Consider the following 25,695-nt stretch of genomic DNA (forward strand, 5'->3'; position numbering starts at 1 on the left):
GATGAGGTATTCATTGGGTGTTGCAGTGCTAGAACAGTTGTGGTGGTATTAATAGCCAAAGGTTTCTTACAAGAATATCGTGAAGAATAATGTGATCGCTGTTTTTTTCCACTGAATAAAATGGAACGTTTTCATCTAAAAATGTTTGCAGTAGCAAATTTTTTGATTCCATTATGGCTAATGTATTTCCTTTATTAAGGTCTTTTAACACTTTTTCTTTCTGGCATTTTAATACAAATAATGCGATAAAAATAATGTTTCATATTTATTGGTATGGCAAATAGTGTGTGTGGGGGGTCATTTTCGTCCAAGGAATGCTGAACTTTCAGTTTCGGTTCAGAATTTTCATTTCTGTGCATCCCTACTTTTTACATTTTTTTGGACATTTTTTGAACTGGATGATTCCCCTTATGATGTCATGGTGACATTGCTGTTTTTTTACAGGTGGCCATTTGAAACACTCCTAGAAGCGATCTAAAAGGGCTCCTCTTTTTTTTATTTGTGTTGCTTAATGCATCTATATCGAGCCACTTCAGCAACACTGGCTAAGCTTAGGAGGCGATCATTTATTGGCCCAGCCTGCCATTGGGAAATCACAGGGTTAAACATGCTTTATATGCAATCCTGTCCTGACATGCACAAGAAGTTCCCTGGAGGACAGGAAACTCGACAAGTCATTTTAGACTCTGCAGGAATCTAATTGCTCCCCCTGCTGGGTGATTGCGCGTATTGGGATCAGCACTGCAGGGCTATGGAGTCAAACAGAGATAGTTACTAAATGATAAACTCAAACAAGACCAAAAGAAAAAATAAATATATTAACAATACATTTATTTGAGCATTAAAATAAAAAATAAAGAAATTTAGGAATTACATTTTAATGTAAGTGCTTGACAGCAAACAAACAACAAATTGGGGTTTATGTATAAAAAGTGATTCTGGTGCAAGGTTTGAAATGTTACTGTGATAAGGCCACTCTTCAAATTTGCACAAGAACTACTTTTTTACTCAACACATAAATACCTACATAACTATTCAGTACGTATTTTCACTTTTAGGCTGTGAAAACGTGTAGGAACCTTAGTTCATACAGTTGAAAATTCAAAGATCAATGTTTACAGTCAATACAGATGAAAAGTCTTAACTATGTATTTTGAAAGGGCCAACACACAGCAAGTTCTTCCTGAAAAGGTATGTTAGCATTTCATAATATATATATATTTTTTTGAGATACAACTCCTCATCACGCTATACACAATGCTTAGTGAATCAACATCTGTGAAATGTGACAGAATACAGATTTTTTTCTTTATGATGGTCCATCTATGTTTTGTACATTAAGCACTAGGGGAAAACTAAAAAAAATATATATAATGTACTGCACTTAAAAGTTTGCTAAATGCCATTTTTTATTACCACACTTTTGTTGTTATTAAATCCTGAGGCACGATACGGCAAATATGAATGTAATTTTTTTTTTTAAATAAAGTAAAATGAACCCTCGCAAATTGGTTGCTTTTTTTTTTTGAGCAGCCTCTTCTCAAATAAAATTTATTCCATCTTCATACCACCTGAAATCTGTACCACCACCGGAAATCAGCGGAATAGCTACACGAATGTCCGTTTGGGATATGGAGGACATCCCAGATTACTCTTGAGAGACCCAGCAGCAACACTACCAAGCGTGTATTGTATTAAGAGATAATGGGAAAGTCTGTAATCCTAGCAGCAGGACAGGATTCTACCCCAAAATATTCAGGGTTCCTACAGTCATGAGAGTGTAGCTTTTGTAATATGGTAGCCAATAGCATTTGTGGGTTAGTTTCCACGTATATAAAAACTTTGTTTTTTCTCCACAGAAGATCTACAAACAAGTAATGTCTTTTGTTTTTTTACATAAAAACAACTTTGCATCCATCTGTGGCAGAATTCAGGATTTGGTAAGAATATTTCATGGTTAAGTGTACGTTTGTGACATCTATTTTGTCTTCTTCATCTCTGATGTCTTGCCTTTGTTATGGAAGGAAATAAACTGAGAATCAGTGTTGAAGATTTTGTCCCACCACGTAAAGGTTGAGGCGTAGTTACCGACAAAGTTCATGTGGTGGAAATCGTGGAAGCGTGCCCCCGCGTAGAAGGGGATTAGGTGCAAGGGATTCAGAGGAATGTCGTACCCACTAAAGACAGAAGAGAAGGAGAAGTTAAACAGAATACATTAACTAGAAGTCTTACTATGTATTGCTGTTCTCACAATATCTAAAGACTAACGTTATCTCCATTCAACCAAAACACTAAATTACCAGTCTCAACCTGAAATTATATATATTAGGGCTGAAACAACTAATCGATAAAATCGATAATAATCGATTATGAAAATCGTTGGCAACGAATTTCATCATCGATTAATCGAATCGATTTTTATCGATTATAAAAAGAGGTTTTTTTCAGAGCAAATGCTCTGAAAAACTCCTCTCCTTATAATAATCCGATCTCAAACAGAGATCGGATTATAACACTGGAATCGAGATCCCCCGCAACGCTGCAGGAGACCTGGATTCCCCTCACTGTCGGCCGGTCTCTCACTTCCGTCTCTCTCCCCCCTCCCATACACCCCTCTGACTCCTCCCCCTCCCATACGTCACTCTGCCTCTCTCCCGGCTCCGTTACAGACAAGGACTTTCAATGCAGCTTCATAGAAGCCACAGTGTAAGTGAAGTGCAGTAACGGAGGCTGTCTGTGCGATGCAGACACTCACAGGCTGACAGAGAATCATCCTCTCTGTCAGCTGGTGGGGGTCTGCATCGCACAGACAGCCTCCGTTACTGCACTTCACTTACACTGTGGCTTCTATGAAGCTGCAGTGTAAGTGAACTGTCAGTAACGGAGCAGGGTAGAGAGGCAGAGCGGTGTATGGGAGGGGGGAGGAGTCAGAAGGGTGTATGGGAGCCACCCTCCCCATACACCACTGTGGCTCCTCCCCCTCCCATACGCCACTCTGCCTCTCTACCCGGCTCCGTTACTGACAGTAACGGAGGCTGTCTGTGCGATGCAGACCCCCACCAGCTGACAGAGAGGATGATTCTCTGTCAGCCTGTGAGTGTCTGCATCGCACAGACAGCCTCCGTTACTGCACTTCACTTACACTGTGGCTTCTATGAAGCTGCAGTGAAAGTCCTTGTCTAGTGAGGATCCGTTGCTGACAGGAGGCAGAATGGAGTATGGGAGGAGGCAGAGTGAAGTATGGGAGGGGGGAGGAGGCAAAGTGGTGTATGGGAGGGGGAGGAGCCAAAGTGATGTATGGGAGGGGGAGGAGGCAGAGTGCTGTATGGGAGGGGAGGAGGCAGAGTGGAGTATGGGAGGGGAGGAGCCAGAGTGGTGTATGGGAGGGGGAGGAGGCAGAGTGGAGTATGGGAGGAGCCAGAGTGGTGTATGGGAGGAGGCAGAGTGGAGTATGGGAGGAGGAGCCAGAGTGGTGTATGGGAGGGGGAGGAGCCAGAGTGGTGTATGGGAGGGGGAGGAGCCAAAGTTGTGTATGGGTGAGTTATAGTGGTGTATGGGGGGGTATTATGAATTTCAGGGCATATAGGGGGTATAAGGCATATCGATATTAGGCATATCAGGGGGTCATAAAACATCTGGGTGTAAAAGGTATATCAGGGGGCTCAGTTGCATATCACTGGCATATAAGGAGTATAAGGGCATATCAGGGGCACAGTGGCATATCAGGGGGCACAGTGGAATCTGGCATATAGGAGGTATAAGGCATATATGGGGCAGAGTGGCAAGCTGGGGGTCTGATGTGCATAACCGGGGGCAGTTTGGTAAATAAAAAAAATTTTAACAAGGCTTTTTTTTTTATCATAGTTTTTATTTAATATGAAAAATAGTTAACATATGAATTAATATTTACTAATAACTTTGTATTAAAACCTAGTTTGAGAAACACCGTGTTTGGGTTCTTGTAGCTTTTATTATTATGTCAGTAAAATAAGAAGGTGAATAGAGAGAGGCCATTGCAATAAAGAGATGAAAGTGTAAATTGTACGTTTTTATTACATTATTTAAAATTAAAAAAAATTGCATTTTTTTATCCGATTAATCGAAAAAATAATCGGCCAACTAATCGATTATTAAAATAATCGTTAGTTGCAGCCCTAATATATATTAAGAGGTTTCTATTATAAGGTACCTATTTATTTTGATCTGCTACTTTAAAGGCCTGGGTCTTACTTTTTACTTTAAATACGTTTGGCTGTCTTCGGCATATTAATATATCTACTGGGCCACAACCAACATCAGATAATTTCAAAAATCAACACCCACAAAAAAATAATAAAAAAAAAAAAAAAAACACACCGAAAAAAAATAAAAATAAATGACATTTACAACAATTTGGAGTAAAAATGTGAATGCTGCCACACACTCACATTTGGAGGATGCAATAATAATAAGAGCATTTAATAAACAACTTGACAGTAGCCCTGGAAAGCTTACCTGTGAACATCTATTGTTTCCATAAGTCTGACCATCACCCACGCCCACAGGAGAATGACGTGATTGCAGAACACAAGGATCCCAATAAAAAAACCAGTGCCCAAAATCAGAGTTTCCAGAGGATGGGCATACTCAGCCTGCATCCCAAATGGAGACTGAAAGAAAAAGAAGAAAAAATGAGAATAAAAGATCAGGAAAACTAAAATTAAAAAAAAAAAAAAGTACAATATTCTCACATCAGTACAAGAAAAATAGCTCAAAACAGAGCTGAAAATACAGAATGGTGCAAATAAAGTAACTAGCCATATATTGAGGGTGTTTTTGTATATATTATATATATATATATATATATATATACACACATACACACACACACATACATACATATATACACACACACATACCTAGTGTGTGTGTGTGTGTGTGTGTAACTTAATTGGGTAATTCTTAATTTCGCATAATCTTTGTCTCTAGTCACAAAGGTAGCACATCCGCTGGTGCGTAGGGCTGATTGCAGACACATTGGTTGCCAGAACTCACCGAGAACTCATGGTGTACTTTGTGGATGTATTTGTATATCCGCTTGTGGTGCAGGAGTCGATGGAGGAAATAATGCCAGGCATCTTCAATAACGGCACAACCAAAACACTGTCCACATAGTACATACCTGAAACAAAACAGCATCGCTAGAATTAAAATGTAAGCCCCAGAAATTAAAGCATTTTAGTTGATAGCGATAATATCAATTTAAAGTGGATATCCAAGCTACTTGTACAATGGGCCTTTAATGTAAAAAACATCAACAGGTTATGGGGGGTTTCAACAGAGGTAATCCACAGAAATATCATATTTCGGAAGAAGGTATGCAAGATTTTGCTCAATATCAAATAAGGTATTCATTATACCCCTGAATGGTCTACCAATAGAAGATATGTTTCTTATGCTGAAAATAAAAAATCTCCGATTTAGCACGCGTGTTAGCACGCTCCAAGAACCACACAAGTATGTTTTGTCAGACAGCCTGCTTTCCAATTAGATATCACTATCTATTCCAGTTTAAAAGGCATCTTGGGATGAGACGATCAGCTCTCCCAATCTCCTCTTATTAGAAAAAACTAAGTGACACACCACTTCCACCTAGTAAAGAAATTTACAGATAGAAATGCTTTTTGTACAACTAATAGTTTTCTATTTAAAAATGACAAACAAATCCACCATCAACGGTAAAGGGAAAAAAAACGATGTATCTGATTAAAGAACTGCAGCTCCAGAGCTGTGGTTTTTGCTTGTTTTGGCTGATGATACATACCTTTACAAAGAACGCATATTAAAGTGACTCGAAAGCAAGGAAGGAAGGAAGAAAAAAAAAAAAAAAAAAAGGAAGAAAAAGTCACATACGGGTGTGAGAAGCTGCAGCTCCAGAGGTGCAATACACCCCCTCCACAGTCAGTTTCACAACACTTTTGGCTGCTGGAGCTCTTGCGCAAGCCAGAGCATGACCTGGGTAGCAGTTAGTACAGCGAACACGCACAGCGGCACGCAGGGGATGTGTTGGGCTGAACACAACTCCTTTAATCGAAGGAACCAGGGGGGAAATTGGATGGCTGGAGTGTCCTTTTAAGCATGTGATTTATCACAAACCGTGAGCTCCGGTAACTGGTACTTACCACCGTGGCATGCTTTCCCAGTCATATGGAATGCCGAACATTTCAGTAAAATAATATGTGCCGCAAATTAGAGGGAGCTGGATGCAAAAATGGTTGAAAAGAAGCATCTTGAAGCATCTCCATTGCCCTTCCCACGTCTCTGGTTTGTCCTGTAGTGGAGAGAATTTGTATGAGGTGAACCTCTATGTACAAATTTATAAACAAGGTATATACGACAAAAAATTATTAACTCGTGCCAAAATACTAAAAAGCTATTAAATACCAAGGGGCAAGTCGCGTTTGTGTCTACATAATATAATTTATTGGCTACTGGGTAACCTAGCCTGGCTATTTCCTATCTGGTGAAGAACATCATGGCTTACTTGGCCTTTGATCCTGGTCTTATATTCAAGATAACCTTACGCTTCTCCCCCTTACTGTATTAACCTTCCGTGTGGCTTTTCCTCAGCAGAACCTGATGAACCCTGTTAAACCAATTGATATTAACAGGATGACGCACCTGCTGAATTTTAAACCTTTGCATGAAAGGTAGGAACTGGAAAAGAAAGCCCGGAAGACAAAACAGGAAATAGATGAGTTCGTGGACGATGAGCGATCCCCAGGTCGCAATCTGAAACTTGGTATAGTTGTCCAGCATGTAAGTCCAGGCATATTTAAAAGGCCCTTGCAGAGGGTTCTCGGGTAAGAAAGAGTCTATGTATTCAACGGCCAGGTAGGCGGAATTGAGGACGCTGTCATTGGACGCCATGGTTTTTCCCTGTGAAAACATGGAAAATGGAAAGTTAGCGATAGATTTCATGATCACCAAATGGAAACACACATTGAATGAGGTTTGTAAATGAAGGCACAGCATACACCACGGGACCCCATCGGTTTGGTCCTTGTATGATTTTTTAGTTGCTAATGTTGACCTTTGTCATATACAAAAAAAACATACGTTTAGACATAAAAGTCTTCTTGCTGTCGCTCTCTGTTAACCACACAAAGCTTATGTGAAAAAGGTTAGATGGTTACTTTCAGCACTGCAGATCATTCCGAATACTATCGATGGTTATAAAAGAGAGGGATCCTGCACTGGGATCACAAATAAATAATATTAATTAATAATAAATAACAATGGAGGGCAGCAGTTAGTCTAAAGAACCCCCGCACTGCAAGATTTGTGGGGAGGGGGACGCCCGTCACCACTAACGCAATTCAATCCTGCCCAAAGGAAACGTACAGAACCCAGAAAGGAAGCACAGAAAGAATCCAGTAGTTGTGTAAACGCTGCTTGAATACTTTGATATATTTGAGATATGATATAAGATATATATATATATATATATATATAGTAAATATCCCCCAAAGCAAAGACATGACCGTAACTTTACACAGCTTAGCTATATTAATAATAAGAAATAATACCGATATAGCATGAATTAAAAATATTAAAGCAATAGCTCTATTAACACTTCTATACCATACAGAACGACATCATTGCATTGAGTTACACAACCCATCGCACGAGCGCCTGCACGTACAAATATTAGAGCAGCTGTATTAATCCCGTGGTATATACTCGTATATAATATGAAAGCATTGCTCACCTGTATATAGTCCTCTGTCAGCAGTATGTCTACACACCTGACTTTATATGTTCACCTCTTTCCTCTTCAGCACTGGTACAGAGAACACCGGCCGTCGCGCTACCCCGAGTGATACTGTTTCACGTCTCTGATTGGCCACTGATGTTGCGAGCTACATACGTCACAAGACCGGCTCCAACTCCGGTTGGCTAGCCGCATGGAGTGAGCCTAGGCAGACTTCAGCTAATAACCAATCACAGAACCTGAAGGCTTTTTTCGCCCTAAGCTAGCCACGCCTTTTTTCTCAGTTTATTACATGCGGAAGGTTGTTCGCCATAGAGGGTGGGACTGTTGCCTGGGCAACATTCCGTTAAAAGTGTGAAACCTGTCACCTGTAATGGCGGGGAAAAGGAGGCGGGATAGTCATTGCGTCACGTTACATAATATACCGACCAAAGCTTACCTTACCTCTAGTAAGACGGAGGTGACTATGCATTAACGCGTTCGGTAATAGAGACTATTTCGCTTGTGTAGCAATAAAGTTGACGTATTATTTTCTCTCTCCGATGCCTTACACGTTATGAAGCCTCTTTCTATTTGGTTGCCACCATTACCGAGTCACTACACGGTGGGGAATAACCACTTGCTAGTCTATATAGATGAGCAGTGCTGCAAACGCAAAATGAAATGTAAAGCCCTGTTTTTATTCTGAAACAAGAATCCGAGGACACATCCACCTTCTGGACTCACCTTCCACTTAGCAGCATCTTAGGAGGGTTTAGGAAGAGATCCACCCTCTGTTTTGCACTGCAGGATAATATTCTTCTGTACCAAAAATGCAGCTGATATATAGATATATATGTATTAGATCTATTACATACACTACAGCATCTCCAATCACACCCCACTACTTATTCTAGGGTAGTGTCAATACTACACTATGGACACTTACAGTATGGTAGCCTCAACACTCACTGACTGTCTCACCCAACACTCATCAGTCCAACACTGCTAATGACAAGCTAAAATGGTGTCAGTACACCTTTATGTCCAGGGGCGTAACTAGAAAATTGCCCTGGACCCCCCAGCTTCAATAGCTAATCTGTGCCATCATTGCCTCCACACAACTGGTCTGGGCATTTTTTGCCTCTTGCAAAATGGTTATTTTCCCCCCTGTACAATAGAAAACAGATTTGTATATTTAGTACACACAGATAATGTATAGGATTTATAGCCATCCCTTCTTATACATTCAGCAAGTCTCACGCATTCAGAATTCAATAATCACGTACTTTTAGATAAAGACATTTAATATGAATTTCAAACATTTACAAAAAAAAATCACAAACTGAGATCTTAATAAAAGCAAAATGGAATAAAAGTGAACAATTTAACATGAAAAATAATATTGAAATTACCAGAGATGGCAAAATCTCAGACCTTCAAGTCTGTATAATTAACAGAATATACTAAACCCATGCAATATTTAACAGTCCAGACTGTTATTTTCATAGCAGACACATAAAACCAGATCAAATAACCTAGCCCTGAAATATCTTCAATTTGTGGGAAATGAGAACAATAGCCCTCAGATATTAATGAGAAGACAAAAAAAAACCCTAAACATTCACTGGTGTGTTCAACCGGCCACACTGGTTTCAAACGCAATAACACATTAGTTAAAAATTGTACATATGAGTTCCAGATCACAAACAAAAAAACATATTCCGTTCCGCAGTAGTAAATACACAAGGCTTGCCTATGCCGAAAAGTAATGTGCAATGCAATTATGCAAATATGATTAAGTCAACTAAATATTGGGTCAATAACAAAAATTCACTCCCCCCCAAGAAAACATAAAATCGGTGGCTACCCATATTGCAAGATGGCTTTTAAATTCAAAATAAATTTGGCTAGCCCAAAACACGAAACGGGGCAAAATCTTAAACATGTCTTGCCTGTGTAGAAAAGCAGCACAGACTTCCATAGTGTTATCGGATGAAGCCTGCAAGAGGTGAAACGTGTTGAGGGAAAGGATTAAGGACATTCGATTCCGCTGTTTGCTATATACACAGATGGCTTAAAGGACTTGGAAGAAGGGATCCAGGTGACCCATTGTTTTCAATTCAATAAAGACTAGCGGAGTGTAAGATCTCATATTTGAAACCTGAGAGGTCCGATTAAAAGTGCTGGAAGTATACTGCTCATGTTAAAATATGTCTAATTTGACATTTAGACAATACTGTGCTCTACTGCACCTTACTCTGATTTTTTATTGTTGGACATTTTTTTATTGAGCAAATTTTTAGGGCACATCTTCAGTTAATTGTGATTAATTACCAAAAGATGAACTCCTTTTTAAGCAATTCTTAAACAAATGTAGCTTACTAAAGATACCAGTTGACTTTTGAACAGTTTCCCGGCCGGGTTTGACTTCTCTAACATGCCTGTACAAGCATTTACTGTGGATAAGTGAAACCTACTACCCCCTCCCGAGTGGTTAGTGTTAGTAGCAGATTAAAGCTACAAGCATAACTTTAAAAAGACAGTGTTTATGGGATACTGTCATGGGCTTTATTGATGGTTTATTCTGGTCCCAAAACAAAGCTGATGCTTAAGTAATGTATCAGCCATCATCGATGCTGGTGCATCTTCTACTTTAGGATAAAACCCAGAATTGCCCATGAATTTACAATTATAAGGCAATCAAAAATGTCTCCATTGTGAATTTGGGCAAATACCCTAAATTTACATCAGTCTGTACCGATTTGTAGATGGAATATATTATCCTGGAGCCCATCCACTTTGTAGTAACCAAATTTGGTCAGCAACTGCACAACCCGATTACAGTCTATGGGCAACATACGGTAAGTCTTATTTATAAGACAAATCTACGCCCTGAAGCCACTGATAGACCTCCTGTAAGAAGGCTTTCTTAATGGACTACGGTCAAACTTACTTTGACCATCACCGGATTCAGTTTCAGAGCAAGATGACAAGATGTCACTTTTAAACCCTTAAGTAGTCAATATCTCTGTGTTATGCTTCTTAATTAGCATCACTGAAAGACCTTCTTTGTTTTCCATCTGTCATCCTCCAGGCCATCAAGCAGATGTGACTTGGATTTGGTGGTGGCAGACAGGAAATTTTAGCTTGAGTAAGGTATTTCTGCCTACCACATCCATCCCTCATGGACACTCTCCGCTTAATCCTTTTTTTGTTAAGCTATTTTTAAATGTCACCGTATTCATCCTTCCCTGATTTTCAAAGTGTGGGACATTCTCCAAAAGGGACACTATTTCTTCTTGAAGCCTTCTGTAAACCTTAATCATACTTAACACTAAATCCTTAAATGGCCAAAGTGAGACAGAAAAGAAACATTTGTCTTTGTTTATAAAGGAATATTAACTTTAAAGCACAGGTAGGGGTTCCATTTCAGTGTAGGATCTTGACACACATCTTGCTTCCCAATCCAAGGATGGAAGGGGATTTAATCCCTATTACACCTTCTATCTGTGCTCATATGGTGTGACATGGACATACCCTTGTAATAAAAGCCATGTAGTGATAGATTGTACAGTGATAGATCAGAAGTTATATCTGTATTTATTAAAATGAAAAAGGTATGCAGTACAGCGTTTTACTCTGATGATATTGAGTAGGGTCATTCATTTTTGGGACATTCAAAATAAAAATGTATAATTTGTCATTTCTATCATCACATTACTGGTACTAACTACCTGCCAAACACAGTGGATTTAACTCCTTGTAAATTAAGAAAAAAATAACTTAATGGATTAAAAATAATAATTAGCAAAAAAACAATTAACCAAATCATGCAATTTCAGTCGAAACCCACAAACCTATTGGGAAAAAAACCCCATGAATCATCACTTACATGCTATTATAAAGATTTTTATCACAAAAATAGGAGTTACCATGAATATGTGCAAAATGATATATATATAGAGCATCATAAATAGTTGTTCCAAGTTTCAAATTTATATAAAAAACACATTTTGGCAATATACATATTGTTCCCCTCAAAAGTGCCACTGAGCACCTAGGCAATTTTAAATATGTGTAAAAAACAAAACAAAAATACAGATCAGTCTCAACATAGTACTGGCAATTTTCATACGACTGTGCCATATATAAATAGTGCATATACCCCACAGCTGGGCTGCTTTCATAAAAGCAGCATCTACAAATATACAGTACTCACACACACAGTCACACATACACTTGGTTCATTTTTACATCATTGTAAATGCTTTACATTGTTTTTTTTTTCCACCTAGGAACAGGGTTTTCTAAAACCACTGCCGTAGATTCAGAATAGGACTTCACAACCTTTTAAACCTTCTTTACAAAAACACATTCCATAATCCACTAGGGTTGACAACGACTGTATAATAGAAAAGCAGCTTTACAATTTGTCACATTTCAAAAAAGAAAAAATTGACAAGTTCGAGAAGAGTCCAGACAGCTGCTGCTCGATACAGAATAACTCTGCACATTACTTCTACCAATTGTAATCTTCAGTGACCGCTGTGCTTAATGGAAACTGCAGATTTTCTCTTCCACCGTCTCAGCTTGAAGCCACAATACGGAAGGCTATGAATCCGCACTTCGCTCTGATTCACCTTCTTAAGAAAAACATTTTGACATTTCCTCTCCCAAATCACAAAGGCTTGTCAATAACTGTTACACCTATTGGGAAAATAACACGTGTTACGTGTTTGCAAAATCAAGATTTACATACTGGACAATATTGCATTATTCATTAAAAGGCATACTTCAAAGACAGATAACCATCATAACGCTTAATGTGATAATATGTGCAAAAGGAAATGCAATTTAGTTCTCTTTTTTTGCAGGGGGCGGGGTTCAAATGGAATAATACAATTTAAAAAATATTATTTGCTTTACCTGCATAACTCCTCCCTGTGCTCATACAAGATGGCAAAAGTATCCATTTGTCGGTTGTTGGGTTGTAATACTCTACCGACGCCAAGTTACATGAGCCGTCATCGCCTCCGACAACATACAACATACCGTCCACCGCACAAACACCTACACGAGAAAGAGATCCAAGTGTTAAAACACTGTCCCTAAAAGGATTAAAGGAAGATCTCGGAACATTTTTCAGAGAAGCCTCTTCTGGGGCTTCTCACAACTCCTTTTTAACTTTTCCCTTAAATTAGCAGACAGGATTTCATTACCTTAAAAAGAAAATAGTGACTATATTGTATTTTCTCTTCTCCTAAAGAGCAAGGAAATGCTGCCTCTTTCTAAAATATCATAGGAAGGATATCAAAATCAATTTGTCTTACAAAAATGAGGACTCTATGGTTGGTATAACTAGAGCTCAATGACAAAAATAGATTTTAATATAATAAAAAGTCACTAATCTTAGACAAACTAAGCTATATCTCAGGTATACCCAAGTCACCAAGAAGTTTGGGGGCATATAACGTCCGTTTGGCTGCCCTCGATTTACCTTTAACGTTTATAATTGTGAGTAGTCCTTTGAATTCACGTTAATGTTTTATGTGGAATAGGAACTGGAACAGTGCGAAATACATAGTCGTTTTGGTAAAGCTGTCATTTTCACAGCTGCAATCCTGCCCAACCATGAGAGTTCATACGACTTCCATCTCGAAATATCTGTTTGGTGTTTTGGGGATTTTTTTTTGGTCTTGTGCACCAGTTAATAGAAACGACAGACATTTTACTGAAATTCAGCGTTCCTGAGCTTTACAAAAGTGACAATTATGTCCCTCAGCTACAGGGTTTTGTCACAACAAATTAAGTAGTATTTTGCAGCATTTCATCTTCCTTGCCTTGGCATACAAAATGTGCAAAATGAACAATAGTAACCCAACACAAATTATTATTAGTATGATCATATATATTTCCTGAAAATGTGGTTATTTAAAACATCTAAAAAACGTGTCAAATTAGAGAACACATTTTCTTTGCTATTGATCACTACGCACAGCAGCACATTCAAGTGAATATACTATAATAATATAAAATATTAGTTTTAAAACCCATGGAGTGTGCGGCTAGGGATCTTCATGGTTCTTGTTCTTCAGTACCAGTGAACAAGGAGTGGGATAGGAATGTAGCATTTATCTTATCTGACAGACCTTCACAAATGAGTGAAGGCCGAACGTTCAAGGTTTGAGTGCATTATGACTGTTACAGATCAGCAAACAGGTAGTTGCATACATACATACTGTATGTAAATAATATACTAATATGAAGCTAACCCATGTCATGGTTTAGTAATAAAAGTTAGTTTTCCGCACCAAGCGTCACTACAGCTCAGGGCTGCATGTGGCTTTATTTTAAATACATACACAAGGGCTTGGTGTCTAGGTGCTCCTCCGTTATATTGTGCAATAGTACTGCTCGTGTCTGGAGGGTGAGGATGCAGATTTTGTTTTTGAATATTATTTATTGTGAAGCGGAAGCGCCTAGAAGTAATAGCTCAACCACAAAACCGATCGACCACTCAATCACAGAGCGTGGCTCCCATGGGCTGAAGCGTGTACCATGTAAAAAACAGCCAGTCTTCTGTAGCATCACTCAATACAGAGTTCCAAACTGCGTCTGGAAACATCAGCAAAAACACTGTCCATTGATGCTTCAAGAAATGGGTTTCCATGGCTGAGCAGCTGGGCACTACCTGGAAGTCTGATGGATGAATCTGGGTTGGGCAGATGCCAGAAGAAAGCTACACATAGGAATGCACAGTGCTTATTGTAAAGTTTGGTAGAGGAAGGATACTGGTCTGAAGCTGTTCTTTTTCGGTTTGGGCTAGGCCCCTTGGTACCAATGAACGCTAATGTAAATGCTATAGCATGCAAGTACATTTTAAACAACTGCATGCTCCAGACCTTTTCTGTTCTAGCATGACTACAGACTTTGTTGTGTGTAGAGGGGGACAAAGTCATGGCTTGACATGAGCCCTGACCGAAACCCCACAGGACTGTGATGAATTGGACCGTCTACTGCTAGCCAGGCATTCTCATCAAACATCACTACTTGACCTCACAAATGCTCTTTTGGTTGAATAGGCACAAATGGGCGCATACTTCAAAATCTTGTGGAAACTTTGTTTTATATATAAAGAGGACCCTGGTATTTTGTCCCAATCAAACTTCTTATAATATAATCTCAGTAAAGCCACTAAATCTACATTTATCCAAAAATCATGGCGCTATCCATATGTAATAACATAACTTATAAAGTCCTATTTCGCAAGGAAACTTACATAAAACATATTGGCACAGAGGGAGAAAGGAGGTACCTGCTCTAGTCTAGCTTTAAACGTATTAAAATGTCATAGTTTTGCCTAATTCCTCCTCAATAAGCTTGGAAAAAGCAGGTCCCTCATTCTCATTCTTTGAAGTAAGGAAAAAGAAACCTTCGCGGCCAAACGATCAGCAACAACAAGCTATTTATTCTGTCATAACAGGAAAATGGGAAATACAACAAGGCCCATACATTACCAGTGCGTATACATTGCATATTATATATAGTTTAAATATTATATTCCAGATGGAAGCAAAAGATCTGAACTTTGTCTTATTTAATGGCTTAAGTCTATGTTTATCTATCTTTTTACTTTGCTTTATCTACATCTACAACAGGTTTACTTTAGTGTTGTGAATACGAATACGTTTTATGATTGGCATATAGCAATTCTTTTTTACAGGTATTTTCAGTATGGGTTCAGTGCGAAAGTACAAAGAGTAAATAAACCAATTATAGTTGGGTAAATGCTGCAACACAAGAGTCCAAAAAAGGGGCAAGATCAATATAATTACAGCGTGATAGTCTAAACAAGCTCCCAAATCATTTTATCAGGGAATGGAGATACGACAATGAAGAGATGAGGACTCGCCACTTCCCAAGTATCTTCTTTCTGGTGGCAGTGCTGCCACACCATCAAAATGTAAAGAATCCGTATCAAACACTTCAATCCCCAATGTCTGCTCACAAAACTTGTATATTTACAAAGAACTTGGAGGTGAGTAAAAGTGGACAGTAAGGGGTGGGCTAGCATTGTATCACTTCAGGGTGGATGCATTGATAAAGGGGCTGGAGCCCTGAAAAGTAATAAGAGGTTTTGAGAATATATTGAGACGACTGGACTGTGTGATACAGATTGCTTACATTCTGATGGGGGGAGGGGGGGCACATAAAAAAACCATTCTAGCCCCTATTATGTAACTTAAAAATGCTTATTTATGGAGTCTAAAGATTTTTGGCAATGAAATGGTTTTTGAGTGGTGCAGTTTCTTCCGTCTAAGGTTACTTGTCTTACTAGTTACAAAGTTTGTTGTTGCTGGATTCATCATCCACTCATTAGCAGGATGGTAAGTTATCTTTTTCCAATGGTCACTGAAGAAAGAATCCTGTGACATTTTTTAAAAAAATCTACCCACTATATATGCATAAATGGTATGTGAAAGTGCCTAGAACACCTACACATTTTTGAGGCTCTGTTTTTATGATACAAACCATATATGTGTGCGAAATAAAAATTTTTGTTTTCCTATTGTTTTTTCTTCTTTGGAATGCCCATCATTAAGATAATATTTTTTCTTTGTTTGTTAAATAATTATGTACATCCTTTGGTAAAATTTATGGGATATCTGCACAAGAAGGCAGCACATCCTCTTTATCTGTAGGTTTCTAAATGATGGCGCATCATTTTATTAAGCAGATCCCGCAGTGAAGCACACAGCAGCCCATACCTGCATTCCTCCTGCACATGTTCATGTCAGCCACTTGTTTCCATGCATTTGTAGATGGATCATAAACCTCAACACTTTTTCTCACTAAAGGACCATCATGGCCTCCAACTGCGTATAATGACCCATTCAAGACTCCTACACCTACAAACAAATTAGAAAATATTTAAGTCCCAGCAGCACACCCAGGCGATATTTTCAGATGGAAAATTAAACTGGCCTATACACAAGAAAAGCATGAAAACCCACACAATTCCTGTTAAACTAAACCAGTGTATGTTTTAACCTAAACATTACCGGTATTCTTGAGGTGACAGCATTCTGCTAACACACGATCATCGTAACATCCACTTTGCTTGCATCACTTACTTGGTACTTGTCTACTCCACAGTTAGTGTCCAATTTGTTTATTTACTAGATCCTATACTTTTGTTTGCTTCCATTAGATACTTTAGGACCAGTCCACTAGGCCTGCCCTCCAAGAGCCGTAGGATCTCATTCTGCCGCCTGTTTATCTTAATTGGCTCAGGCGTCATTACCTCCAGTAACACACTGATTTTAACAATAAATGCACATGAGGGACACTTATATCTGTTTTTTTCACATTAAAACGTGCGCATTTAAGTCTTCCCTCACAGTTGATAAAGTGTACAAGGGTGTCTTTACAGGCTTCTAATGGACGCGAGAAGCACTTTATGCATATGTGCAGGTGTACATCATTGTTGTAATAGCGCTTAGTCTTAATTTGTATATCATACACATTTTGTGACAGCACACGGCGATCCCAGGATTCCACAGATGATCACAACAGACATGTGGGTCGAAATGGAAAACTACACATAACCCTGCAGTCGTTATATTAGACCTTGAATGTTCACAAGTAAAGACATAGTGATTCATACACATATACATAAAAAAAAAACACAATCACCCATGCACAGAAAGAACATGTAATATACCTGCTCCACTCCGTCGAGTGCCCATTTCTGAAATGTAAGTCCATTCATTTGTACTTGGGTTATAACATTCAACTGTGCTAAGACACTGGCGTGATGCTCCATCGTAACCACCAACTGCATATAGCATGCCTGAAATATAGCAGTTAACACATACATGATTAAATCAAGGACGCCAATATGAAGGAACAGAATGTTCATCTGAACAACAGCAGCTGTTATGTATTGTATGCAATGCTACAGTTTCTATAATTGGATAAAATAACCATTTTGTATAAATTTTAAACTACAATATATGCTGGATTCGCACCCATGTAAAATTCTGTACAACCAGTGGAACATTAGAAAAAACAAACAGGGTAACATGGGTTTAAATAATGCAGAATGAATACACAAGCGATTGCAGCGGGTATTGCGTGGCGGTAGTCGACAACTGTCAAGTTATTTGTGAACTGCAGCTGTAACTATGGCAGCTACTCCATTACATGTTTGTAAATTACTTTCCACTGTGAATGTGCCAGCGTATTTATACAACGCTATTAACTTCCAGGTACAAAAGTACGCCATCAGATGGCAGCACACGTACGCATCATCTAGGACTTATTTCTAATGAATAAACCTGCGGTACCTCTTCACAACGGATCCCCAGTATCTTACACAGCATGATTATGTTGCTGAATTAAGAATGTGCTCAATGATGTATGCCCTTTCAGAGATGGTTTAACAATTCCAGATCATTAAAACTTTTTTGGTGTCTTCCAGAAATATAGTAAATAAATGGCATACATGAATCATAATGCACAATCTATAGACACCAAAGTACATACCTCCAACGACTCCTACACCAACACTGCTCCTCCTGGTGTTCATTGGCGCCACATGAAACCACTCATTAGCTTTAATATTATATACTTCCACAGTTGCTAGACCTGACAAGGGATAAAATGATGCAACATTAGGGTTATTTCTAAAAAATCTGCTAGCTACATTGCAAGTTTATGGGTGGGTATATAACATAAAATATCAAGGGATCAGCACAGTTTGGGTAGGATCTCATAAAGGGCTCTGCGCTCTACATTTCTATCTTAACTGTTTGATGAACACCAACCTGGTAAACGTATACACTCATATCGTTTATTTTACTTTATATTGCATTCATTTAATGTCCCAATATATTGAACGGATGTTTATTACTGTACCAGAAAGTAATCTTTAGATTGTAGATTGCACTGGACCTTCTTTTTAATTACCTAAGGGCCCAGGCTCACTGCAATAACTGTATACGCAAAGAGATACTTTTTGTTACCTGCGGATGGAATAGGTCCTAACTAGCTTAGGAGTTTTTTTCAAACTCTTACCCAACAGGTTGGCGCAATAGAGATAAAGTGCATACATTTTCAGAGTTAACAGGCTCAAATGCAGAGGTGACCGAGTTGGTTTTATACAGTAGTTGGTCAAGAACCAATATCTGTACTGAGTTACAGGTAGAAGATTTGTTCAAAAATCTTCGCTATCACAAACTGTGTCAGACGATAACTACCTGTGCTTCCATCAAATCCACCAACAGCATAGAGAAGGCCATTTAGAACTGCTGCCCCTAGGGTGCTTCTTCTGTCCTGCATGTTGGCCACACTAGTCCACTGGTCCTTTACTGGATCATATGAATCTACTGTGCGTACCCTGAGTGAACCATTAAATCCACCAACAGCAAAAACGTGACCGTTCATGTACACCACACCTGAAAGTACAATCAAAATTAGTTTCTACTGCTACACCCATTGTATTATTCAGCAAAAACACAAATACCGCTTTAGCTCAGTGTCACAGTGTTTTTTAGCAGTATGAGAACTAGCCATAATAAAGTGATTGCAGGCTGGCAGTACCCCCCCAGGTTACATGGATATATACAATGGGTTTTCCATATCCATATAGAGCCAAAGGATAACAAAGTGCTCATAGATGCCTGCCATCACTCTCATCGCACAGCCTGGTTATCATCCTATCCCTCTAATTACCCCATCAGCGTTTCTGTTGCTGGCCCTACTTCACTTCCTTTGCATGCTCTATTCTCTTGTAGTAACATGTTCTTCTGAATACACCAAAGTGTATGTCTCCTCCCGTTCAAATGCCATTTGTTATCAGCTGCCATTTATGCGAGACGGTTACTCTGAAAAAAGTTCTGTGGTGAGGTCATTAAGACAGAAAATGAGTTTTTTTTTACCCTAGTACCAGAGGTCTTATCAGCAATAAAGCTGGACGGAGCTGTGGTATACATTCAAACATACCTGATCTACACCTTCTGGAAGGCAATTCAGCTACTTGATGCCACTGTTCTTCTTTAAAATCATAGCACTCCACGCTGCGGATAGCCTTAGGGGCTTGACCTCCAACTACCACCATTAACTACAGGGAAAGAATGTCACTTAATTAGAAACAATTTATTTCCTTAGTACAAAATACTTTCAAAGGTCTCAAGGAAAATAATCCTAAATTATCATGCCCCAAATCTTTATTTATATGCACTCAACACAGAACATTAACTGATCTACCTGCACACAGGTAACATACTCAAAATGCATGGCACAACGTACTGTTAAATTATGCCTATAACTGGGAACCCCATTTTTAAAATATTTTAAACAAACTAGGACTTTGGTATAATGAGCAATTATGATGATTTTAAAAATTATATAACTCACTATAACCACAGATTAAGCAGAACATAACCCCCGGTGTGTAGATAAGCATTATCTGGAGCTACATTTGCACTTGATCCCTTTAGCATAAGATGTAAATGTACATTTCACGCAATCTGCCATAGCTTGATATTTCTCATAAAACGCAACACATCTTAAGTAGACAATGATCCACAAACAATAAGCTCTCGGCCATAGCTCTTTTGCAAAATATCCAAAAACACTAGAGTTTAATTTCCATGATAACCAAATGTTATATTAGCTTTCTTATTCTCCGAGACACATGCGCACCTTTTAAAACTAGCCAAGCCATCATAAGGAAAGACGTAAAATATCTACACCTCTAGCCCCGCAAAAACATTAAACAAGACTAACCTAGCATATGAAATAAGACAGTGACAGGGCTTTGTGCTACACAGCAACCAGAATTAGCCTCCTGGAAACACTACATGCGTAACATAAACACAACCCATTTTCATTAAACAAGTGCCCACAGTATCTAAATATCAAATTCTTACTTTGGGAAGGCTGACGGGTGTTCTCTGCCGTGTTCGTGCGCTCTTTATCAGAGTCCGCTGGTCACCTGGGAGGAGGTGGTATTTCATGGCTTCAATGAGGTAATCCTTGCAGGCACTGCTGTTCTTCACCAGAGTCTCTTCTTCAACTCTCTACATAGCAAAGATCACAAAAACACAATGAGCCCCCATCACACTCAGCCTTAAACCTTTACCTCTAGATGATAAGGGATAGGGCAAATGGTATATACTGAAAACAAAATAGCCAGTGTCGCAAATAAAAAAAGGCCTTATATGGGAAGTGAACGGTGAAGTTCTAGACAACCTCAAGAGACCCACAAAACATTTCTATGTTTTTGTTAGATATGATCATAGCGGCATTAAAGAGCTTTCCTGAGAATGGTTTGAAGGATCTCAAAGCGGCACTGACCACATTTTGCAATACAATATAGATTTTTTTGTATTTTATTTAGAAAACATCTATAGCAGAGGCAAAAATCACATTAAGAAAGCTAAAAATGTCAAAGGTCTATTAGACAAAAAAGCTTTGCGATATTTAAGAGTGGTGTTTAAAACCGTCAGACATTTTAGGCCGGCAAATATGTATATTATATAACACAAAAACTAAGTCAGAGCCGTCTTGATTTCTTTATACAACATAGAAGGGTTTGTTTTCTCCCTGAGTTGGTGCTGTATTTTAAAAGCAGTCATTTTTGCTTTTTCTATTATATTAATTTTGAGTAAGACTAATACGGTATAGTATACATAGATTTTTTTTTTACATATTCTATACGCCATATAAACCATTGTCTATGTCTTAAATGTGCTATGGGGTACATTTGTATCTTACATATATTTCATCAGGTGTATTTATACCCAATTCTAAATGTATCTTAAGAATTGTAGTAATTTCTAGATATCCACTACTATTTTCAAGGATAGGAAGTTCATTTGATGGTTAAATCTGGTCAATGCTCAAAAAACAAACAACTTTTGGACGCCAGGTGGCCTGGAATAGTTCCACTAAAGATATTTCTCAAACAAGAGCACCTCCGAGTGGCATATAATGTAAAAATGGTTTATCAAAGGTGATATAATCCCCATGGATGTGGGATGTTAATGCCATTTGGTTCGCTTGTTGCATCACTGTGTGTGTCATTCCTCAGCATTAAATTAACCCTAATGACCCCATCAACCATAACTGCCCCTAAATTAACCCTGAAGACCCCACTAACCATAACTGCCCCTAAATTAACCCTCAACACCCCATCAACCATAACTGCCACCAAATTAACCCTAAAGACCCCATTAACCATAACTGGCCCTAAATTAACCCCCACCTCCCCTAACTTTCAGTAACCCAAATATTAATGCTATACTCACAGTTAGATGAATTGTGGACAGTGTGGACGCTATAGGAAATGGGTGGGGCCAATCGGCAGTGTGACTGCAGACAGGGATGGAGAAAGGGGCGGGGCCAATCGGCAGTGTGACTGCAGAGAGGGACTGGGAAACAGAAAGGGGCGGGGCCAATCAGAGTGACTGCAGGGAGGGACTGTAAGTACTAACTGCTGTGAGTCACACCGAATGAAACGGATTATAAAACAAGGGGTATTTTTCAGAGCATTTGCTCTGAAAAAACCCTCATTTTATTATCGATAAAATCGATTAGTTGTTGCAGCCCTACTTTCTGTTAATAATTTGTGTAATGTGTTAGATCAGTCTGTTAATACTGAGAATAAACCTAAAAAGCTACTATTCAGTATATCTGTATGAGCTTCCATGTCAATATGCAGATTTAAATCAGAAGAAAAAACACGATCGTAAATTGTTTTTCTTTTCTTACCTGAACTAAATAGTCCCGGGAAAGTAAAGGAAGACGAACATGTTCCATCAGGTGAGCCATGTGCTCCTGGCGCACATCTGTGTCGTGGTTGACCCAAGCAATCACCGCTTCAAACACCTGCAAGAAAAAACAAGAACAGTTTAGCACATCTCTAAAGTTACTTACTTGTAGTCCCTACAAACACATACATGTTGTGCTATGGTATTTTCATATAAAGCAACCTCCCATATTCTGTTGTACTTCGTTATTTGAACTGCTACAGAGATGATAGACCCAAAGGATATGTAATAAGACTGTTTAGCAAACCAGCTTTAACAGATGTAGAGTCACAAACTTTCAGGACTTCTTCAGATTTAACCAATTTATGGAGCCATGGCTTCCAGGATAATCCCAGCAACAAAAATAGCCAACAATCTCATAGGATGGCTTGTAAATGACCTTTCCAGAAGCCTGATGAGGACTTGCACATGTTTGTGTAATTATATATACAATTCTGCAGCAGAGCCACCCACAAGACATCATGATTTATTATATACTGCAGTTGTGCCCACATCCAATGTAATATATTGTGTTTTGGGTGCCTGTAGCCTGCATTTCTAGAAATGGATTCTCTTGAAGAGTATTGCTCATCTTATGATCATATGATAAACGAGCATAATGATTGTGTAAACGGAAATGCACAGTCTGTTCCAGGGACATTACAGTGTGCAATGTTAAAAAGTATGCCATGCCAAGAAATCCCTATGCAACAGAGCACAGTCAGGTTCTGCAGTAACATTTTAGGAACTATGGTAACTTGGATTTGTCCATGTCTGTACCCAACAAACAGGGCCAGACTGGGAATTAAAACAGGCCCTACCACCTCAGCCATCTGCTAAGAACACGCAACTGCAGGCTGAGCGCTTACACTTTCTTAGAAAGTGGCAACACAAAAGGACCCTGTTACGTTAGAACCGCTCCTCCTGTTAAGTTGAATTGGTTTTGGTGGCCTTTGTAATGAGTAGGGAAGGAAAAAAAGACTCAAAAGACAAAATGAGTCGACCTATTTTTGTCAAAGCTTCCATAATTTAAAATAGTCTTTTAATTTTATAAGAAAAAAAACATCAGGAAGGTACTCTGCATATATTGGCTTGGCAAGATTAAAAAAGCAACGGAAACATGATTCTGGATACCTTTTCTTCCGATATAACAGTTAGTTTGTCGCTGGCGATTAAGCTGCAAACCTGCTCAATTCCAAGGTTAAGGAATTCTTCTCCAGGCACAATATCTGAAAAGTGTTGCTCTGCATAGGAAAAAATGTGTGTAAATAAAAGTTTACAGAATAATACAAAAAAAAAGTTTTATATTTATTTTCTTTTTGAGTCAATGTCGTCCATACACTAGATGGACAAGAGTATTGGGACAACTGACCATTACACCAACAGGGACTTTTAGGACATTGCATTCTAAATACATAGACATTAATATGTAGCTGGTCTCCCCTTTGCAGCTATAACAGCTTCCCCTCTTTTGGGAAGGCTTTCCGCAAGATTTTGGAGAGTTTCTATGGGATTTTTTGCCCGTTCATCCAGTAGAGGTCAGGCACTGATGTGGACGATAAGGCCGTGCTTACAAGCTCCATTCCATTTCACCCCAAAGGTGCTCAATGGAGTTGAGGTCAGTCATGTTCTTCCACAACAAACTCATCCAACCATGTCTTTATGGACCTTGCTTTGTACACTACTATTTGTACAAAGTATGGGGACACACCTCTTAATTATTAAAATCAGGGTTTGGGCTAGGCCCCTTACTTCAAGTGAAGGAAAGTTTATAAATGTTTCAGCATACCAAGACATTTTGCACAATGTTTTGCTTCCAACTTTGTGGGAACAATGTGGGGAAGGCCCTTTCCTATTCCAGCATGAATGTGCCTCAGTGCACAAAGTAAGGTCCATACAGACATGGCCTAAACAGAACACTGAGTCTTGTGGAAAGCCTTCCAAGAAGAGTGGAATCTGTTATAGCTACAATGTCATAAAAGTGCCTGTTGGTATAATGGTCAGATGTCCCAATACTTTTGTCCATATACTGTATCTGAGAGACCAAAAGCTAGGCATCAGCCATTTATTTTTAGAAAAGCATGTCTTCTAGGATCTTGGAATTTGACCAGTCCTGCTGGGTAGCTAGTAACCTTCAACTCTTACTTTTTGCTGCTTCGGTAATTATATAGCGTATTGCCCCAATTATAGGCCAAAAACTTTTTCCCCTAATTAAAATCTGTACATTAGGCGTGCAATCCATAACCATGGTTTAGATATTCAGGATGGCGTGGCGTTGTGCTTTAACATTCCCTGTGTGGTCACTTTCCACTAGCAGAGCGTGGTCCATCAGTAACGCTGATAAAATGAGTTCCGCCATGTTCTCTGCTCATTCTGTGCCAGACGTGTCCACCGGTTCCTGCTCCTATCTTAGAGTGTGCATCATGAGTTTAAGGCAGGGCTTAAAAAAGCTTTTTATCTCCATAAATTCTAGCCTTTTGAACCCCCCTTGTACTGTGTATTTTTTCTTTCAAAATGTAACTTTCTTTAAAATGGCACCAAATTATAAGGTATGGCCTATAACTGGGACAATATGGTATTTAAAAAAAAAAAAAACATTTCTCCCAGAGCAGTTGCCTTGCATTTATGGCACAGCCATTTCCACTGCCATTATCTTTCCCATAAATATGATCAGTTTGAACATTTATAGTTTACGGGGGTGATGCATTTAAGCAAAAACATGTTAAAGTGGACTTATTTCAAAATGATGCAAGACGGCTGTCCTTGGCTTCCAGAGAGACAGGGAAGCAATGGCTCCATAAGAAGGACTGTATTAGCGAGGATTAGTCTTTTAAGTGCATGTGTCATTCAAACACGATGCGGTGTCACTTTGTAGAGGGCCCCTTTTTACCTGTACACCGTGTATATTTAAGATTTGAAAATACTGAATTATCCCCAATTACAGCTAAGCAATTAGGCGCATGCACCCACATCCTCTACACCCTGACACAGACAGAACCCAAGAGTGAGTGAGTGCGTGCCATTGCATTATTGACAGAGTTGTGGTTTCAATTTACAGAATTGATGGGCTGAATTTGTCCTATATAATGCATAGTTCATGGTTTTAGTTTAGGTAACATTCTTTTCAATAGGTTTCACATAGGG

The 25,695-nt window shown here is 38.9% G+C and overlaps 2 protein-coding genes across 2 annotated transcripts in view; both read right to left on the reverse strand.

The window, feature by feature from the left end:
- Positions 1–862: 862 nt before the first annotated feature.
- On the reverse strand, positions 863–6,910 carry MSMO1 (methylsterol monooxygenase 1). Its single transcript, XM_053459990.1, has 5 exons — positions 6,661–6,910; positions 6,162–6,310; positions 5,035–5,161; positions 4,495–4,649; positions 863–2,177 (listed from the first exon to the last, which is right to left on the reverse strand). The coding sequence occupies exons 1-5, from the start codon at positions 6,907–6,909 to the stop codon at positions 1,979–1,981; spliced, it is 879 nt and encodes a 292-aa protein (XP_053315965.1). The 5' UTR covers position 6,910; the 3' UTR covers positions 863–1,978.
- A 4,391-nt stretch (positions 6,911–11,301) lies between these two features.
- KLHL2 (kelch like family member 2) overlaps positions 11,302–25,695 on the reverse strand; it is a 44,304-nt gene continuing 29,910 nt past the window's right edge. The window contains exons 6-15 of the mRNA XM_053459999.1: positions 23,686–23,795; positions 22,514–22,630; positions 20,671–20,820; positions 19,742–19,859; positions 18,997–19,194; positions 18,284–18,385; positions 17,460–17,588; positions 16,504–16,644; positions 12,662–12,805; positions 11,302–12,442 (exon numbers count right to left, since the gene is read on the reverse strand). Of these exons, the coding sequence (XP_053315974.1) occupies positions 12,414–12,442; positions 12,662–12,805; positions 16,504–16,644; positions 17,460–17,588; positions 18,284–18,385; positions 18,997–19,194; positions 19,742–19,859; positions 20,671–20,820; positions 22,514–22,630; positions 23,686–23,795 (1,238 nt within the window). The 3' untranslated portion in view covers positions 11,302–12,413. The remainder of the gene's footprint in view (positions 12,443–12,661; positions 12,806–16,503; positions 16,645–17,459; positions 17,589–18,283; positions 18,386–18,996; positions 19,195–19,741; positions 19,860–20,670; positions 20,821–22,513; positions 22,631–23,685; positions 23,796–25,695) is intronic.

This window comes from Spea bombifrons, chromosome 1 (assembly GCF_027358695.1).
Source record: "Spea bombifrons isolate aSpeBom1 chromosome 1, aSpeBom1.2.pri, whole genome shotgun sequence".
NCBI classification, from domain to species: domain Eukaryota; kingdom Metazoa; phylum Chordata; class Amphibia; order Anura; family Pelobatidae; genus Spea; species Spea bombifrons.